Source organism: Muntiacus reevesi, chromosome 3 (assembly GCF_963930625.1).
Source record: "Muntiacus reevesi chromosome 3, mMunRee1.1, whole genome shotgun sequence".
Lineage (NCBI taxonomy): Eukaryota > Metazoa > Chordata > Mammalia > Artiodactyla > Cervidae > Muntiacus > Muntiacus reevesi.
In genome coordinates, this window is record NC_089251.1 from 99445289 (window position 1) to 99466449 (window position 21161).

Consider the following 21161-nt stretch of genomic DNA (forward strand, 5'->3'; position numbering starts at 1 on the left):
GAGGACTTCTAGTCTTCTGACCCTCCGAAGGGCCTTGTTTCTGCTTCAGGTTGTTTGTTGCCTGTTGGTTGTAAAGTTTGGGCAGGAGAGACGCAGAGTTTGGGTCCGAGGATGGGGCTGTGCATGTGCACATTTTTCTGCTTAAGAGAGAAGAACCCAGGATATACGTGTATTTGATTGGGCAGCAGTACGGACTCCCGACATTTTGAGCATACAGGAGCCTGCCTTCCATGGTACTACTGGAAGGACCCTCGTTGGAGACATCGTAGGAGATTCTCAACCGTAGCTGCATGCCGGAATCACTTGAAGAGCTTTAACATATTGATGCCCGGGCCTCCCTCTGAGGAGTGAGAGTTTGAAAAGATCTGCAAGTGATCCTCAGTTCAGTTCAGTCGCCCAGTCAAGTCCGACTCTTTGCGACCCCATGGACTGCAGCACACCAGGCTTCCCTGTACTTTATCATCTCCCAGAGCTTGCTCAAAATCATGTCCATTGAGTCGGTGATGCCATCCAACCATCTCATCCTCTGTCATCCCCTTCTCCTCCTGCTTTCAATCTTTCCCAGCATCAGGGTCTTTTCCAATCAGTCAGTTCTTTGCATCATGTGGCCAAAGTATTGAAGTTTTAACTTCAGCATCAGCCCTTCCAATGAATAATCAGGACTGATTTCCTTTAGGGTTGACTGGTTGGATCTCCTTGCAGTCCAAAGGACTCTCAAGAGTCTTCTCCAACACCACAGTTCAAAAGCATCAATACTTCGGCACTCAACTTTCTTTACAGTCCAACTCTCACATCCATACATAACCACTGGAAAAACCATAGCCTTGACTATATAGACCTTTGTTGGTAAAGTAATGTCTCTGCTTTTTAATATGCTGTCTAGGTTGGTCATAACTTTCCTTCCAAGGAGTAAGCTTCTTTTAATTTCATGGCTGCAATCACCATCTGCAGTGATTTTGGAGCCCAGAAAAATAAAATCAGCCACTGTTTCCACTGTTTCCCCATCTATTTGCCATGAAGTGATGGGACCAGATGCCATGATCTTAGTTTTCTGAATGTTGAGCTTTAAGCCAACTTTTTCACTTTCCTCTTTCACCAAGAGGCTCTTTAGTTCTTCTTCACTTTCTGCCATAAGGGTGGGATCATCTGCATATCTGAGATTATTGATATTTCTCCCGGCAATCTTGATTCCAGCTTGTGCTTCCTCTAGCCCAGTTTCTCATGATGTACTCTGCATATAAGTTAAATAAGCAGGGTGACAATATACAGCCTTGATGTACTCCTTTCCCTATTTGGAACCAGTCTGTTGTTGCATGTCCAGTTCTAACTGTTGCTTCCTGACCTGCATACAGGTTTCTCAAGAGGCAGGTCAGGTGGTCTGGTATTCCCATCTCTTGAAGAATTTTCCACAGTTTATTGTGATCCACACAGTCAAAGGCTTTAGCATAATCAATAAAGCAGAAATAGATGTTTTTCTGGAACTCTCTTGCTTTTTCAATGATCCAGTGGATGTTGGCAATTTGATCTCTGGCCGAAGCCTGGCTTGGAGAATTTAAAGCATCACTTTACTAGTGTGTGAGATGAGTGCAATTGTGCAGTAGTTTGAGCATTTTTGGCATTGCCTTTCTTTGGGATTGGAATGAAAACTGACCTTTTCCAGTCCTGTGGCCACTGCTGAGTTTTCCAAATTAATTACCTTTTTACTTTTCTTTAAGAAAAAAGCAACTTAGCCAGAGAGTATAGGACCAGTAAAGGTATAGACTAGAGGATAAAAGTGAAAAGAATCAGTAGCATCTGAAGCAGTTCAATTTCTGGTTATGTCAGCCAACAATGAGAGGACACTCTTCTCATGTGTTCATACCCTCACCTTTTTTGGTTCCAGAGCATAGAAGAGAACAGAAACTTCTGTGCCAGCCATGGTTCCCAGGCAGCCCCTGGAAAGTTCCCCCCTTTCCTCACTCTGGCTCTGGAGTAGGAGGGCTTACTTGCTGGGCACTTGCTGAACCATCTTGGCCATCTGTGTCACCAGAAGTGCTGGCAAAAAGGTGAAACATTAAAAGAGCAAGAAAGGAGAAAAGGCCTTTTGCCCTGATAGGTTTTTTGTCCCAACTGTAGGGTACAGTTAGAGACGAGGCAGTGAAGAAAGGAAGCCGACCTCAACGGAGACAGGTTACCATTATTCAGGCTAGGAGGGGCGACAGTCCTAACGACCAGGCTGAGCATGTGCAGGATCAGGGAGGCTTCATATTTAAGGGGAGGTTTTGCAGAAGCGATATGGGAAGATTTAGTCAGGCGGATGAACAGGGGTGGGGGGTCCCGGGAGGATGCAATCTGCCCGGAGTATCGGGGTGGGACTTAAAGTTCAGTTTTGTCATCCCCGAAGTCAGGTGGTTCAGCAAGGGCCCTTGAGGTCTTTATCTTCTTTTCTAGGCCCAAGGACTCCTTCACCAACCTCTCAGTCCTCAAAAGTCTCCTCTCTGGTTGAAGAGTGCCTCCGGAGAACCATCGTTTTAATATCCAGATCATTTCTCTATTTTTTTAGGTCTGAAATGATCCTCGCTCCTAGAGGAGGAAGGAATCCAAAGTCCTCTCTTTGAGTTCACCCTTCGCCGAACGTAAACTTGGGGGGAGGCGGGCGGGGAGCAGTGGGAGAAAGACGAAGAGGTAGGGAACAGACTGTCAGGATCTCCTGGACACTTTATAAGAAATTCACATGTCCGGAGAGCCTCCTAGAAATTCTTATTTGGCAGGCTCGGGGTTTAGGCCAGGATTCTTTTTTTTTTTAAACTCCAGTGGCTTCTGTTGAACTGCTCCAAACCCGGCTGTTGGGCCCAGTTACTAAAGGCACTTCCAATATGGGGGTTGCTTCCGGTTCCCAGCCCCTGGCGGGGGGAGGGCAGAGTGAAACCTCTGTCCAGGTAGCTGGTGCGCACTTGCCCAGCCTGCAATTGCCGGAGCAGAGCACCCAAGGTCCCCAAGCCGCCAGTGCGCAGGCGCCGCTCGTTGGACGCCCCCCACCCCCACCTCCGCAGACCCGCCTCCGACGCTTGTTCTGGGGACCCCAGCGTGCCGGCCTTCCTCTCGCGCGGGCTCGGGACGGGTCTCGGGAGGCGGGGCTGGAAACCGGTGTTGCTGGGATCTTTGTGGGTTCCGCTACTCCTGGTGCGCAGGCCAGCCATGGGCGTTGCGCCCTGAGCCAGTGAAAGAGCGCGAAGTGTCTGTCCGTCTGCCCTCCTGCGAGGGGCTGAGGAGGCCTGGAGCTGGGCGCAGAGTTGCAGGGCCGATCGGTTCCCTTTGAGCTCTCAAGAAGCGATTCTGGAGGAGCGCGGGGCACAGAGATCTCAGGTGTGGCTGTGGCCATTTCCTGATGGTCTCCGTGGGAGCTGGGTTCTAGGGTTCGGTCTCCAGAAGGAGGCGGCGGCCGGTCTTCTGAGGCGTCTGGGAGTGCAAGAGGGAATAGAGCGTCGCTTCCCGCAGCCACAGCCGCAGCCGCCCTGCGCTCAGCTGGGACGCCAATCCGGGTTTGACAGCCCTGCTCTGGGTCCTGCGGGTCGGCTGGGAGTCGCTGCGCGAAGTGGGGATGCCCGGTGTCATCCGGCTCGCTCCCCGCTTCCTGAGTCCCGGGAGGACCGCAGGGCCGCCGCCGAATGACAGAGATTTGGACCTAGTGAAAGAACTAGCCCAGCTATGGACTCCAGAGCTTCAGGTTTGGCTCTCGGTGCTCTCCTGGGGAGTTAGTGCTGGTCTAGGAGGAGAAGGGGAACCATGGGGTGGGGGCAGGGCGTCGCACTGTCGGGCAGAGCCAGTCCTTGGGATTTCCCAGGCAAGGATATTGGAGTGGGTTGCCATTTCTTTCTCCGGACCCAGGGGTTGAACCCGAGTCTCCTGCATTGGCGGGCGGATTCTTTAGTACTGATCCACCTGGGAAGCCCTGGCCTTATAATAAAGGGGCTCTTAAAAGACGCTTCAGAGACCTAATGACGCTTTAGAACACTCAGGACAGCTCTCAGGAAGACCTGGCCTCTGCACTGCTTCCCAAGGAGAAGGGTAGAGGTGTGACTTCTGCAAAGTCCCATATCTTTATGTGGTCTTGCCCTAGGCCTTATTTTGTCTTGTTAACCTGTCTTATTCCCTCAGGTGACATTTAAAGTTCCTTGAAGCTCTTCTCCATGTTTATATTTTCAAAAGGCCTAATATAGGACTTGCATGTTGGAGGTCCATTGACCACAAAGGAGTGGCCGGACTGTCGTCACCCTCCGACAACCTGCAGCTTGTTGTGGCCTGTGGGCAAGTGGGGGCCTCACGCAGCAGTGAGGACAGGCAGCCTGTGGCCTGTCCCCCAGCTGCCTTAGGTCCAGCCTTATCCCCGGAAACCATGGGGGCGACACACTGGCCTGGGGAGTCTGGGAGCTGTAAATCTCATGAGGGTTAGCCTTCCTCATGGCTCCTTTTACCTTCCTAGTTCTCCCTCCTCAGGAACCTGCTCTTCCTCCGGAGAGATGCCTAGGAGAAAAGGGAACAGCCAGCTTATTCCTGAAAGCCAGACCTCAGGTGAGTTGGGGTTCTCTTTAAGTTTCCTCAAATGCCTAAACTATGGAGAGTTCTGCTTCCTTTTCTATGGAGCCTCCTCGTTTGCCAGAGGGAACTGGCCCCAGTTCCTGCTCTGCAGGAGGCTGAGCCCATCAAGGCTTTTGCTGGTCCCTTGCCCCAGGGCCCTCTGCCCAGGGAGACTGGGCCCCTGTGCCCGTGTTATCTCCCTGGATTAGTGTGGGGACGCACTGAAGACCCTGGCCTTGGGACTGGGGGTGTCTTTTATGTGTCCTGGTTCTGCTGTCCGGGTGCAGCTCCCAGTCCAGTGTTCTCCTTGGCTCTTGGCTCTGCCCTCCAGAAGTTCCTTCATTTTGCAGTATCTCCCTTGGTCGCATATGAAGATGATACTGGAGAATAAGCTTTTTTTGAGGGCTAAGCAGCTTTTTTATCCTGAGTAGTTTGAGGCCCAAGGATTGTTTCAAGTCTTGCACCTTAAGTGTGACTCTCAAACACCTGACCAGCTTTTTGTGTGTTTGCTTCCATTAGCTCCGTATATCAATAGGTTTTCCCACAGTTGTTATTGAAATATGCCCCTCTCTTTAGACTTAATTGTGGAGCTTCTGGCAAAACCTTACTTTTAGTCACTCAGACAGATATGGTCCCACTGAGAGGATTTACTGGGAGCCATCTGAAATTATTAAGAGGCTTAAATAAAAGGTCTGACAATCACACTCATGACTTAGTCCTTGCCATTAGGCTGGGTTTTAATCATCTTTTGTTATGCAAAAACTGTAAATATTTTGTCTTTGACCAGTTGGAAATGAGAATTCATTAAATCTCCAACCTTGCAAGTCCTGGTATTTCTGGGACACTTTCTTCTTCTTCTTTTAAAACATTAAAAAAAAAATTTTTTTTTGTTTTTGGCTATGCCATGTGCATGTGGGATCTTAGTTCCTCAACCAGGGATTGAACCCACTTCCCCTGAATTGGAAGGCCAGAGTCTTAACCACTGGACAGCCAAGGAAGTCCCTCTGGACACTTTCTCTTTGCCTTACATTTTTATTTGGCAAATCAGCAAACTCTTAGACTAATTTTTGTGTGTGTGTGTCATACTTTTGTCAAATGTAGCCAGTGACAACCAGCTCATACTACTGATGTTTCCCTGGTCTCATCACAGCACCAGCTCATCTTGCGTTGTTCCTCTTTCAAGTTATTGCATCAAGTGTTACCACACAGTTCACCACCAAATTACATGGGTTGCTGTTTTGCCAATGTTTTCTACTGCCTGGCCCTGAAGCCACTATCACGTATTTTAGGCTATTTTATTATGGCAGAACTCCACCTGGAGTACCAGCTTTTTTAATGAGTCAGTTGAGGCTAGTTATGCTGTGATAACAACAGCAAATCCTGAGAGGCTTACAGCAACAATGGTTTGTTTCTTGTCCATGTTACATGCAAGCTATGGTTTTGCCCCACATCTTCACTCTGGGATCATTTGCCATTCTCAGAGCAGCAATTGTAGAAGCTGACTGTGAAAGCTTTTGCTCATAAGTAGCTCATGTCACTTGCTTCACATTCCAAATGTGAAAGTGAATGACTTGACTACACCTGAGTCAGTGGGGTAGGAAAATCAATTCTGTAGGGAGGGCCAATGAATATTTTGCACAAATAGTACAATCTATCATTTGGGCCCCTAAGGTAGTGAGTTTTCCACATTTGATTATTTTAGATTGCCTTTAATATAAAATTATTAGTTTGGGTTATTCTGTGGAATCAGTATCTAAATGGGATTCGACTTTTAAACATTTTGAGGGGAAAGTAAAAGGAGTTTATACTACCTTCATTTATTTGCTTTTTAGTTCATAGTTTATGGCTTATTGTACAATGTAAGTCAATTGAGACTATTGTCGTTATAGAGGCTGACAGGATAGTTCTGGCTGGGACCCACAGAATGGTTGTACCTTGTGAGGCCCTGAGATCTGGGGTTCTCACTCTTAACCTTGCACATTTAGGAACTGAAAAATGATTAGGCTTTTGGGGAGATAATTTATATTAATCAGACTCACAAAAGACTTACTAATTCAGTATAAGGCCACTTGACACACTCACTGAACTGTGTGCGGGCAGAGCTGTTATGGGATACGTTATTCTAAGCCCCAGATGATTTTCTTTGGCCTTAGTAAGAATTGTCACTGAAATCCTAGGCCACAAGTTTCAAAAATACTTAATTAGAAGACTGTTGACACTATGATACGCTCAGAATGCAGAGTTTATCAGTTTGTTGTTTTTAATTGATTCTATTTAAATGTCACTAAATTATGAGCCATTCCGAAAACTGAGGAAATGGATTGTATATATTTCTGTCACATAAGTGGAGTGTCTCTAAAGGTTTGATTCTCCTGAGGCCCTGATTATATTTCTAAGCAGTTTGATGTTGAGATCTGTGGGTACTGCATGGGATATCGAGTAGTAAGGATGACATGGTCCCTGGAGCAGCTTAAAATATTTTTCAGATAAAACCTGGCATTGTGATAGCCGGGAACTCTTGGAATCCCTTCTTGTACACCCTAAGGTTCTATTCAGACACCTGTCTCGTCTTCTCCCAGGGCCATGAGTATGCTCCCCGAGTGTGCAAGATTGTCTTCTGTGTTTCAGGACCTGATGACATTTGAGGATGTGGCTGTGGAATTCACCTGGTGGGAGTGGGGTCAGTTGGACCCTGCTCAGAAGGACCTGTACCGGGAGGTGATGCTGGAGAATTTCAAGAACCTGGCCTCCCTGGGTAAGCTCAGCTCCTCCAAGGCCCAGAGCCTGCCCATCAGGCCATCTTTAGTTCCTTGGTGTTAAAAGCTAGGGGTGTCTGGGCCTGGTGGCTGACTTTTGCCCTGAAATTCCAGAATTAGACATTTATTTTCTCCTGGGGGGCAGGAGATTCAGTATTTCTCCTTGTTCCTAGTAAAGTCCTGCTGTATGCAAGATCAGAGTAAGAAGCTTCATGACTTCACCATGCTTAGTTGCAGGCTGTCCACAAGCCTTGGCCTCTTCTATACCCATACCATGATTCTTTTCCTTCTCTACCACCAGGGTTTCCAGTGTCCAAACCATATATGATCTGCCAGTTGGAGGAAGGGGAAGAGCCCTGTATTTTAGAGAGAGAAATCTCAACAGGTGTCCACTCAGGTGAGAGTCAGGCCAAAACAACAGTACACATCATAAGGGCCAACTGTGACTGGAAAGTTCCTTTAAACCCTTGGTCAGGGGCCTCTTCTTTGAGAAGGTGCGGTCACTTGCCAGGAACCCTTTTCTTTGAGAAGGTGAAGTCACTTGCCAAGAGCCCTCCACTCCAGTATTTTGAATACTTGTAGGCTTCCGTAATGTTTTCTGGTATGAAAAGATGTTCATTTTCTTCTCTAGTGTTTATCTTACCTTTGTTTGTTTCTTGCGAGTAATGTGGATAACAAATAAACATCTGCCCACCTCTACCCACCCTTCAGGGTCCTTGGGACTATGCGTCATCACTAGATGTCACATGATCAGTGTTAGATGGAATCTAAGGACCAATAGTTGTTAAGTCCTGTATCAGCAGGGATAAAAGAGTTAGCAGCAGATCAAACAGAACAGTTAAGTAGCCCAGAAATTAAAGGGCTACTGGCAAGGACATCCTCACAGATGACATCAGGAAGATCAAGGTGAGGACACTTCAGGCTTGGTTAAGTTGAACTACAACAGAGGTGGTTCTAAGAACAAAGACCACTTCTTACCAGCTCTTGATGGCATCTCTTTGAATTCCTAGGTGACTTGAGACCTTGGGGTGGTAGGCTCCACCCCTTGGGGCAAAATTCTGGACACAAAGCTCTCCTGCCTGCCATGTGCAGCCCAAGCATACTGCAGGAGATGACAGCCTGTGTCCGTGTCCATCTCTGAAACAGAATCAGCCTCAGGCCAGAGCTGAAGCTCCCCAAAGCAGGGCTCAAATCCTGAGAGCGCAGGCTGGGCGTCAAGACTCCAAAAGAGGACAGACAGGGAAGATGCTGATCTCTGTATTGGTACTCTCTTGATCGTGTTTCCTTCCAGAATGAGGGCAAGGGTCTGACATCTGGATCTAGTCTCATCATCAGTATCTGTCTGTTTATAGTGTTCTACAAATACGGTGTGTTTCAGAATCTCTACAGGAGCTTGTTAAACATTCAGATCCTCAGGATCCCCACAAGACCTACTGGCTCAAAATCCGGCCTGTGGGAGCCCTGCTTAGGCATTGACAGTCATTTCTCTCTTCAGAAGGGTCACTATTATCACATTAGCTTTCTATTGTTGCTGAAACAAATTGTCACAAACTTAGTGGCTTTAATCAACACAAGTTTATTATCTCAGAGTTCAAAACTCAGAATCAAGTATGGGTCTCACACTGTTAAAACCAAGATATCAGCATGGCTGAGTTCCTTTCTGGAGTGTCTAGGGGACAGTCTGTTTCCTGTTCATCTGTGTTGTTGGCAGAACCAATTCCTGACAATGATCAGACCAAGTTTCTTGTTTTCTTGTTGGCTATAAACTGAGGAGCATTCCCAGCTTCTAAAGACTGCTACATTCCTTGGCCCATGGGGCCCTTCCTCCATCTTCAGAGCCAGGAGTGATGGGTTAAGTCTTTCTCACACCACATTGCTCTGACTCAGCCAGGAACTGGTCTCTGATTTTGAGAACTCATGTGATTAGACTGGGCCCACCTAAATGACTCATGATAATCTCCCAGCCTCAGGGTCTGTGCCCTTAATCATATCTGCAAACTCTCTTCTGCCATGTAAAGTAACATGTTTATGTGTTCCTGGGATTTGAATATATAAATATGTTCAGATGGACTTGGACATCTTTGGGGGATAATTATTCTGCTGTCACAGTTACATGCAATAATAGATGTTAAATGTATACAGTATGTATATTATAATATGTACAAAATACAAAATAATGTGTGGTGTGGAACGAGGTGTTGAGGGAAGATTTTGTGGAGGGGATCTTCCTATCCTCCTCTCATCTTTACAGTCTTTGGATTTACCTTGTGTTACTGTTGTTCAGTAGCTAAGTCATGTCCGACTGCAACCCCATGGACTATAGCCCTCAAGGCTCCTCTCTGTCCATGGGATTTCCCAGGCAAGAATATTGGAGTGAGTTGCCATTTCCTTCTCCAGAGAACCTTCCTGCCCAGGGATTGAACCTGCATCTCCTTCACTTCAGGCTGATTCTTTACCACTGAGCCACCAGGGAAGCCCTTACCTTCTGTACTGGAGCCCCAACACTGTTCTCTCAGGTTTTTCTAATCTCTAGTTATCTGCTTATCTTATTCTTGGCACTTCCAAAATATTCTTCAGATACACACCATTCTTGGAAGAGACTGTACACCTCTTTTAGGTATTATTTTAAAGGCTAATTATCTATCATAGGACTTTACTTCCTCTTGGCACATAGAACAGGTAATACCAGCCTGTCTTTTTTGTTTTTTCCAGACTGGGAGAGAAGGCCTCAAGCCAAGGAAGCTATGCTAAGTCAAGGACTTTCCAAAGAAGAATTATTGCAGAGAGCATCAGAGGAGAAGCACATTAGAGATGAACTCAGGTCCTCCAAACTGAAAGTAACCTGTGGTTGGGATGACCAGGTAGAGATGCATCCAAAAAAACAGGAGAGATATCTGAAAGAAACGTCACTCACTCACAAATCTCCCACCCTTAAGAGAGGTCATGAATGGAGTGAATTTGGGACCGGTTCAGGCTTAAGATCAGTCCCTATTAACCAACACTGTGTTCCCACAGGAGAAGGATACTATAAATGTGATACAGCATTCAGACAGACTTCAGGAAGAAGTAACTCTCGGAGAACTCAACCAGGGAAGAAATCTTGCAAATGCAATGAATGTGGGAAGTTGTTCCATTTCCAGTCAGAACTTCGGCACCATCAGAGATGTCACACTGGAGAAAAGCCCTATGAGTGCAGTGAATGTGGAAGAACCTTTGGTCATATTTCATCCCTTATTAAACATCAGAGAACTCATACTGGAGAGAAGCCCTATGAATGCAGTGAATGTGGAAGAGCCTTCAGCCAGAGTTCCTCTCTTGTTCTACATTACAGATTTCATACAGGAGAGAAACCCTACAAATGTAATGAATGTGGAAGGGCCTTTGGTCATACTTCATCCCTTATTAAACATCAGAGAACTCACACTGGAGAAAAGCCCTATGAATGCAGGGAATGTGGGAGAACCTTCAGCCAGAGTTCCTCTCTCATTGTACACTACAGATTTCATACAGGAGAGAAACCCTACAAATGTAATAGGTGCGGGAGAGCCTTCAGCCAGAGTTCCTCTCTCACTCAGCATTATAGACACCATACTGGAGAGAAACCCTACAAATGTAATGAGTGTGGAAGAGCCTTTGCTCACACTGCCTCCCTTATTAAACATCAGAAAAGTCATACTGGGGAAAAAACGCTATGAATTCAGCCAATGCAGGAAGGCTTTCAGCTGGAAAACATACACCACTAAACCTCAGAGGATATGCTGAATTACATATTAGAAAGAGATCCTAGGAGTGCAATGAATGTGGGAAGGCCTTTGGTCAGAGGACACATTTTGCTCAACATCAGACAGGACACACCAAACTGAAGCTCTGTTAAGAGGAGGTGGGCTTTCATCATACCGCCTCCCTTATCAAACACAAGAGAATTCAAACCAGTAAGAAACTATGTGAATATAATGGATTTGGAAAGGCTTTAGTTAGTGGGTCACACATTCAACATCAGACAGTTTATTATTTTTAAGATTTTTTTAAAAATATGAACCATTTTTAAAGTCTTTATCGAACTTGTTACAATATTGTTTCTGTTTTATGTTTTGGTTTTCTGGCCATGAGGCATGTGGGATCTTAACTCCCTGACCAGGGATCGAACCCACACCCCCTGCTTTGGAAGGTGAAGTCTTTACCACTGGACCACCAGGGAAGTCTCCGTACATGGGAGAATGTATACTTGGGAGAAGCCTCATCAGTGTAATGTGTATAGCACAGCCTTCAGTTACATATTGTTTCAAAAGCAAACAAAAATCCCCAAAACAACTCCAGATAACTCATACATATTTTACATTAGTAACAGCTTAAGTTTTCTTTCAAAGGGCAAAGTGAAGTGAAAGTCGCTCAGTCGTGTCTGACTCTTTGTGACCCCATGGACTATACAGTCCATGGAATTCTCCAGGCCAGAATACTGGAGTGGGTAAGCCTTTCCCTTCTTCAGGGGATCTTCCCAACCCAGGGACTGAACCCAGGTCTCCTGCACTGCAGGCGGATTCTCTACCAACTGAGCCACCAGGGAAGCCCCATGTATATATATATACCCTTTCCCCCAGTGTCCTCCTCTAACCCCCATTCAGGTCACTCTATATGCCGGGGTGCCTGCAACTTTGTAGCTGCTTTTTGCCTTACATAGTCCCTTTCTCTTGTGTATCTCTGGCCATGTTAATCATTCTCATCAGTGGGCATCTATCCTGCTGCCCCGCTCTGCCCCCAAAGCCTCTGTTTTGCCTATAGGATAAAGGCTCACCTCTCAGTTTGACATTCAATGCCCTCGTCAGTCTGCCCTAACCTCCTGCTGTTCCTGACAAGAAGCTCCATTTCAGACAAAGTAGCTTGCTTGCCACACCTCAAACATGTGTCCACACTTCCCAGCCGAGGCTGTTCAGCCTAAGCTGTTCCACCAGCCTGGAATGCCACTGTCTAAAGCCTGGTGATCAGTCAGAACCCTATTCAAATGTCCTTTCATCATGGAAGAATTCTCTTGAATACTAATGAGAATTCTCTTACTCATTTGCAATTGTAAAAGCATCTGTTTTTCCATTAGTATTATCTTTAATTACTGATTTCTGATTGTTCTGGATCTTCACTGCTGCACACAGGCTTTCTCTAGTTCTAGAGAGTGGGGGCTACTCTCTAGTTGCGATGCACAGACTTCACATTGTGGTGGCTTCTTATTGTGGAGCATAGGGTCTAGGGGTATGGGCTTCAGTAGTTGTAGCATGAAGGCTCAGTAGTTGCGCTATGAGGGTCCTAGGGCATGTAGGCTTTAGTAGTTGCAGCACAGGGGCTCATTAGTTGTGGCTCTCAAACCTTAGAGCATGCATGCTTCAGTAGTTGCAGCGCTTGGGCTCAGTAGTTGTTGACTCTAGAGCATGGGCTTAGTAGTTGTGGCGCACGGGCTTAGTTGGCATGTGGAATCTTCTCATTCCAGTCCCCTATAATGAAAAGAACATCCTTTTTGGGTGTATAATGAAAAGGACATCTTTTTTGGGTGTTAGTTATAGAAGGTCTTGTAGGTCTTCATAGAACCATTCAACTTCAGCTTCTTCCTCATTACTGGTTGGGGCATAGACTTGGATTACCATGATATTGAATAGTTTGCCTTGGAAATGAACAGAGATCTTTCTGTCACTTTTGAGAATGCATCCAAGTACTGCATTTCACACTCTTTTGTTGACTATGATGGGTACTCCATTTCTTCTAAGAAATTCTTGCCCACAGTAGTAGATATAATGGTCATCTCAGTTAAATTCACCCATTCCAGTCTATTTTAGTTCACTGATTCCTAAAAGGTTGACGTTCACCCTTGTCATCCATCTCCTGTTTCAATCATCGAAAAAGCAAGAGTTCCAGAAAAACATCTATTTCTGCTTTATTGTCTATGCCAAAGCCTTTGACTATGTGGATCACAACAAACTGAAAAATTCTGAAAAGAGACGGGAATACCAGGCCACCTGACCTGCCTCTTGAGAAATCTGTATGCAGGTCAGGAAGCAACACTTAGAACTGGATATGGAACAACAGACTGGTTCCAAATAGGGAAAAGAGTATGTCAAGACTGTGTATTGTCACCCAGCTTATTTAACTTATATGCAGAGTACATCATGAGAAACGCTGGGCTGGAGGAAGCACAAGCTGGAATCAAGATTGCTGGGAAAAATATCAATAACCTCAGATATGCAGATGATCCCACCCTTATGGCAGAAAGTGAAGAAGAACTAAAGAGCCTCTTGATGAAAGTGAAAGAGGAAAGTGAAAAAGTTGGCTTAAAGCTCAACATTCAGAAAACTAAGATCCTGGCATCTGGTCCCATCACTTCATGGCAAATAGATGGGGAAACAGTGACAGACTTTATTTTGGGGGGCTCCAAAATCACTGCAGATGGTGATTGCAGCCATGAAATTAAAAGACGCTTACTCCTTGAAAGGAAAGTTATGACCAACCTAGACAGCATATTAAAAAGCAGAGACATTACTTTGCCAACAAAGGTCTGTTTAGTCAAGGCTATGGTTTTTCCAGTAGTCATGTATGGATGTGAGAGTTGGACTATAAAGAAAGCTGAGTGCTGAAGAATTGATGTTTTTGAACTGTGGTGTTGGAGAAGACTCTTGAGAGTTCCTTGGACTGCAAGGAGATCCAACCAGTAAATCCTAAAGGAAATCAGTCCTGAATATTCATTGGAAGGACTGATGTTGAAGCTGAAACTACAATACTTTGGCTACCTGGGTGAAGAACTGACTCATTTGAACCTGAACATCATTTGATCCTGATGCCGGGAAAGATTGAAGGCGGGAGGAAAAGGGGATGACAAAGGATGAGATGGTTGGATGGCATCACCAACTCAATGGATATAAGTTTGAGTAAACTCTGGGAGTTGGTGATGGACAGGGAGGCCTGGCGTGCTGCAGTCCATGGGGTCATAGAGTTGGACACAACTGAGTGACTGAACTGGAATCTTCTTGGACCAGGGATCAAACCTGTGTCCCCTGCACTGGCAGGCAGATTCCCATCCACTGTGTTACCAGGGAAGTCCTCCATAATATTTGAAAGTGAAAGATATCTCAACTTGGAATAGTTCTTATCACTGTCTTAATCTATTTAAATCATTGTTTGTTTATTATCTTGCCATTTTCTTGTCTCCTGAACCAGAGTATCAGCTGTTTCAGGTCATTTCTCATACTTCCTCTCAGAATTGAGCTCCCAATAGATGCTTGCTGCTGCTGCTGCTGCTGCTAAGTCACTTCAGTTGTGTCCGCTTTTGTGCAACCCCATAGACGCCAGCCCACCAGGCTCCCCTGTCCCTGGGATTCTCCAGGCAAGAACACTGGAGTGGGTTGCCATTTCCTTCTCCAATGAATGAAAGTGAGGAGTGAAAGTGAAGTCGCTCAGTCGTGTCTGACTCTTCGTGACCTCATGGACTGCAGCCTACCAGGCTCTGCCATCCATGGGATTTTTCCAGGCAAGAGTACTGGAGTGGGTTGCCATTGCCTTCTCCGAGATGCTTACTATAACTTGAAAAACAACTTGTATTGCCCACGTTTTCTCGGTACTCTGACTACAAAGTTTTGTACTAGATAAAAATCTTTCCTTCTAGAAAACTACCAATTAAATATTTTGTTTAAAAAAATACAATATTGTTTCCTGTAATTATTTTTCAAATTCAAGTATAGGTTAGCATTGTTCTGCGTTCTGTGGGTGGCTTGTTGGATTTGTCCATGAAAATTTATTGCAATTTTATTTATAAATTCTCATTCCAACTACCCAGTGTTGAGCTAAACTCCACAGGTTAAGGATATAGTCCCCCTCAGGACTGGGAGAGAGGGACACTAGGAAAGTCACAGGTCGGTTTGTTTAAGATTATTTGTCCCATAGATGATAGTGGAAGAGCCACTGGCTTTAATTCTCCATAGTGTCATTTGGTGAGACTAGATTGTTCATATATATTTATCATGGTGATCTGCCAATGGATGGCATACCCAGAAGTTGGTAAGATTTAGAGCAGTGGCAACTATTTAGGATAATCTAAGAATGGGAAGATCTCCTGGAGGAGGAAATGGCACCCCACTCCAGTATTCTTGCCCAGAGAACCCTATGGACAGAGGAGTCATCCATGGAGTTGCAAAGAGTCAGACATAACTGAGCGTGTGGGCATGATATAAGCATGAAAAATGGTGTTAGAATGACTATGCTCTGACCTAACAAAGAGGAAAGGAAAGAGAAAACAGATCATTATGGATGGATGACAACTAGGGATCAATAGAAATGAGAAGAATAACTATGGCCAAGCAGATGAAAAATAAAATAGGACTTTTTTGGGTTCTTGTTTGTTTGTTTGTTTTGAAGTACAGTTGATTTACAGTATCGTGGTAGGCAAAACAGGGCTTTGCCACAGGTCTCGGTCTGACATCTGGGGCATAAGCTATCCCTTATCTGAAGTTATCAATTTATTCCGAACGTCTTCGGTCAGCTGGTCTAGAGACCAGCTGCTTTACAGCATCTTGGAAAATCCTCAGTTTGAAGTCCTCTGCTGGAATAGGTTTCCAGTTGTGTCAATTCTGAGACTCTTCTTTAGTTGTAAAATATGTATGGAAGAATTGACATCCTGGAGTTTCACTGCTGCATTAGTTAACAATATCTGATAAGGTTCTATACAGTAATGCTCAAGAGCAGTTTTTCTCTGCTGTCTTACACAAAAATCTCATGGTTGAGGATCACAAAGAGGCTATTTAGGAAGAGGCTGTGGGAAGCTGTCCTTAACCTATTGATAACAGGACTGGTACACATGAATCCCCTGTAATATTTTGCCATGTCTGCATGAGTTAGTATTGGAAGTAAAATCTCCAAATAACTGTTCATTTCTTAGACAACTGATGTATTCCCAAGGGAGTGAACCATATACCCACAAGGTGCTTATGAGAGTACCCTTGGTCAGGGAGCTAAAGGGTTCTGAGATTTTTGGTAATGTTAATAATGTCACTGATTTCTGTAAAGTGTGTGCCTTGACCACTCAATATAAAAAATGGGATGTCCTAGGTTGGAAACACAAAATCAAGCTGCTTTTAGGAAGGACTATAGCTTTTTCATTTTGGAGAAGGAAATAGCAACCCATTCCAGTGTTCTTGCCTGGAGAATCCCAGGGACGGGGAAGCCTGGTGGGCTGCCATCTATGCGGTCACACAGAGTTGGACATGACTGAAGTCATGCAGCAGCAGCAGCAGCAGCAACACAGCTTTTCATGGCAATTAGATGCTTCAGTCCATCATTCAAACGGACATTAAGAAGTAAAACACTCGTGGGACCTACCCAGGAGAGGACTGGCAGATGGACTTCACCCAGATGCCAGTTTCTCAAGGGTATAAATACCTATTAGTCATGATAGATACATTCACAGGATGGATTGAAGGCTTTCCCACTCGGACTGAGAGGCTGAGGAGGTGGTAAAAAAAAAACTGCTCCATGAAATCATTCTGAGATTTGGTCTTCCCAGGTCATTACAAAGTGACAATGGGACATCACTTACTTCTAAGGTCCTCCGAGGGGTCTCTAAAGCATTGGGCATTACTTCTTATCCCCACTGTGCCTGAAGGTCTCAGTCTTCAGGAAAAGTAGGAAGAGCCAACCAATTCTTAAAATCAGCAATAAAAACGATAACCCAGGAGACCTCCCTGGGATGGAAGGAGGCTTTACCAATAGCTCTCCTTCATACCCGTACTGCCCCTAAGGAACAGATTGGTCTTAGTCCTTATGAGATGCCATATGGGAGGCCTTTTGTTTATGTCAATGACCTTTTCCTAGATCCAGAGGTTCATGTGAGGCTGCCAGGGTTAATACCATGACAGGCAGCTTGGACCTAAGTTTTAGCTTTCCCCGAAATGGTAAGATTCCCTACCCCCATCAGGTAACCTGGAGCCAGCCAATCAATATGCGCCCAGTAAGAAACAAAGGGAGAGCTAAAAAAGCCCGCGAACGCCCAGGTTTGAAAAAGCCCGCGAAAGTCTGTACCAATAGAATTGCTTTGCAAACATGTAACCAATCCGCTTAAGCCAGCTACTAATTGCTTATGCATATCTTATAAATTTGTGTAACAGCTTGGGCTCAGGGCTTTTTCTGACCCTGCACCACTGTGATGGGTGGGGCAGAAGGCCCTGGCTCGAGTCAGTAATAAACTTCCCTTTTTTGCGAGTTGCATTGTCTTGGAAGCCTTCTCTCTTCCTGCTCGGGGATTCGGACATTGGGCATAACAGTTCAGATCCTCCACTCTTATACCATAGCCATTGGGCAATTCCAACAAGATATATGCTTGTAGTGTCAACCAGGACCCAAAAGATGCTAAAGAGCCACCACTATATGCTTCAGGGACTCAAGTCCTAATTAAAGTCTGGAAAGATGGGTCCCCAAAGGTTCAACTCCAGCCAACATGCAAGGGCCCCTATCCTGTAATACTTTCTACTCCACAGCAGTCAAGATACCAGGACACAACTCCTGGATTCACTACTCATGAGTCAAGCCATGGAAGAAAACAGAAGAGGACACTCGATACACCTGTGAGCCCCTGGGAGGTCTCAGATACCTATTCAGGACTACAAATGAGTGCCATTCTAATGAACACCCCCAAAGTCAAGTTTCTTGGGATAGGATTTCTCAGGATAGCTCTAAAGAGTCAACACAGCTTGGCAGGGGTTGTACCCCAAAACAGACAGGAGATAGAGCTGATCCTTGAGCAAGGAGGGACTTGATCCATCTTGAATAAGACGCGTTGTTTCTAGGTATATACCTCCAGCTAAGTTAAAGCAAGTCTCACAATCTCAAGAAAACATACAGATCTACAGGATCTCAAAGAACGAGCTGGAGAGATCTTGGGGTGGCTACAGTCTCTCTTTGGAGAATCCTTCTCCTGGCAATGGGGAATTTGGCATTGGCTAATGCCCGTACTAATCCCTGTTATCACCATATTGATGCTGCTTATGATTGCCCCATGTATTATCAATTGTCTAACTTGTTTTGTCTCTGCCCAGGTCAACAAGCTACAACATGCAGTGCCAGTTCAACAAGAATATATCAAACTACAGTCGACCATGGAAAATGCCCCTCACCCTTAGATGAACAGCGCTATAAAGACTCTGAGGCTTGAGATTTGCAAGAGGGGGAGGCCCAATGCCCCTCGCTGTCCCAGTTCAGCAGGAAGTAGTCAGAGAGACCTCAACACCACTACTCTCAAAGAATTGGGCCTCCCCTCTCTGGAGCGGGGAATGTTAGGTAGTTAGAATAGGAAAAAGGAGTCCAAAATAGCAGTGGTTTGAAGACAAAGAAAGGAAAAAGCCCGTGAAAGTAGAACAAAGGAAGGTCCAAGGACCAAGTGAGAACTTCAGGTGAAGCAAACAGCCCTCCAGGCTAGCCCAATTTACGTAGGGCAGGCTCAGGGGAAGAAGAAAAAACAGAAAAAGAGGAGCCAAAATTGAGCCGTGCTTCTTTTGGGTTGGCCCGCCCTCACGCCTTGGGGATGTATTTTCCTTTGCTTGCCAAATAAAACTGAGGTGTAACCAAAAAAAAAAAAAAAAAAAAAAAAGAAGAAGAAGAAGTAAAACACATTCGAATTTCATGAAAGGTAGAAGCTGGATAAAATCCATTTGAAGGTGTCCAGGGATCTTTGAGGCCTTGGTTGCTGGCCATGGTCCACATTTAGTTCTTCAAAGATTATGTTTACAGGTGACACATGACCTAAAAATAACTTGTTAAAAGTTTGTTTTTTAAAGTTTATTTATCAACATCAATTTAATATAGTAACCAATTTGTCTGTATCATGAAGGATAGTTTTAAGGGGGAAAATTTTTTTTGAGCTGATATCCATCTGAAATCATCTGGCGCCACCTAGTGGTCATCTTGGGAGCGCCAGTAACGACCTGAGTGAAAGTTGCCTGCGCACTCAGTCCTGTTTGACTCTTTCTCAATTCCACGGAGTGTAGCCCACCAGGCTCCTCTGTCCATGAAATTCTCCAGGCAAGAAAACTGGAGTGGGCTTCCATTTCCTCTTCCAGGGCATCCTCCCGATCCAGGGATCGAACCCGCATCTCCCTTGTCTCTGCATTGGCAGGTGGATTCTTTCCCATTGTGCCATCTGGGAAGCCCATGAGTGAAGGTTACATTTTTTAAAAAACATTCTTCTTTTTCAGAATCAGAGGATAAATGCTGATATTTCATAGTGGTCTCTCTGAATTCCTCCAGAGATTAACCCTTTGAGGGTTCAGTTAGGAGTCTCACCTAGGTTAAGGCAGTTTGTTTGACATCATGATCTGTAGAGCATTTCCTTTCACTTCCATATTATCTTTTTCACGTGAACTGAGGCCGTTATAAGAGCTACTTCTCTAGGCAACAGGAGCGACTCAAGCTCTTTAGCTTGTAGTTCATTTTAAAATTATTTATTTATTTGGCTGTGCGGGGTCTTAGTTGTGGCATGTGGGATCCCTCACCAGGGGTCAAACCCATGTCTCCTGCATTGGCAGGCATTCTTTACCGCTGAACCACCAGGAAGCCCACATGGTGGGTATATACCTCTAAGCATTGAAAGCAGGGACTAGAAAAGTTATTTTCGAGTATTTTCATGACTGAACACACACCCCATGTTCACAGCAATATTATTCACAAGAGCAAAAAGGGAGAAGCAACTCAACTGTCCATCGGCAGGTGAATAAGCAATGCAGTGTAGAGTGGAGCATTATGCTGCGCTCTGCTCAGTCGTTTCAGTCCTGTCCGACTCTCTGTGACCCCAGACTGTAGCCCACCAGGCTGCTCTGTCCATGGAGTTCGCCAGGCAAGAATACTGGAGTGGGCTGCTGTGCCCTCCTCCAGGGGATCTTCCCGACCCAGGAATAGAACCTGTATCTCCAGCGTCTCCTGCATTGTATGCAGGTTCTTTACCCACTGAGCCACCTGAGAAGCCCCACAGTGGAATATTATCTGGCCTTAAAAAAGGAAGGAAATTCTAACACATGCTACACATGGATGAACCTTGAGGACATGACGCTAAGTGAAATAAACCAGTCACAAGAGGACAAACACTGTATGATTCCACTTATATGAGACAATTAATCCAATTCATAGAGACAAAGAATAGAATGGTGCTTGCCAGAGACTGCAGAGAAAAAGGAATGGTGAATTACTGCCTAATAGGTACAAAGGTTCTGTTTTTCAAGATGAAGAGAGTTCTAGAGATGAATCATAGGGATGGCCACAGAACAGTGTGAATGGACTCAATGCTTCTGATGTGTTCACTTAAAAATGGTTACGATAGTAAATTTCACATTATGCATATTTTGTAACAAAATTTTTTAAATGTCAAAAATGTACATGAATGTTCATAGCAGCTTTGTTTGAAATAGCAAAAACCTTAAGATAAACTATATATATATTCTATAACGATGAATGGTTAAACCAAAAGGAAGAAACTATTGACGCATTTAACAACTTGGAAAGACATCAAGGGTATAATGCTGAGTGAAAAAAACTCGTCTCCAAAGGACATGTTACTAATTCCATTGACATAACATTCCCAAAATAACAAAATTTTAAACATGGAGAACATATTAGTGGTTGCCGAGGGTTAGGGATGGTGGAGCAAGACAGAAGAGGGAGAAAGTGACTCTTAAGAGAAAGCAGGAGGGATCTTTGTGATGACAGTTCTACCATGATTGTGGCGGTTACCGAAATCCACACGTGATGAAAACTGTATAGAACTACACACACACCCACATCACACACACCCACCTCCACAGATGCATGTAAACTGATAGAATCCAATGAATTCTG

General features: G+C 45.0%; 1 protein-coding gene across 2 annotated transcripts; it reads left to right on the forward strand.

The window, feature by feature from the left end:
• The first annotated feature begins 3080 nt into the window (after positions 1-3080).
• Positions 3081-14911, forward strand: ZNF514 (zinc finger protein 514). 2 transcript variants are annotated; one of them, XM_065929814.1, is made up of 5 exons: positions 3081-3706; positions 4477-4551; positions 7186-7312; positions 7615-7710; positions 10026-14911. In XM_065929814.1, exons 1-5 carry the CDS (start codon positions 3581-3583, stop codon positions 11006-11008), a joined length of 1407 nt encoding a protein of 468 aa, XP_065785886.1. In that variant the 5' UTR covers positions 3081-3580; the 3' UTR covers positions 11009-14911. The 2 variants fall into 2 exon arrangements, with proteins under 2 accessions (XP_065785886.1, XP_065785887.1); XM_065929815.1 differs by lacking the exon at positions 7615-7710.
• Positions 14912-21161: the final 6250 nt, after the last annotated feature.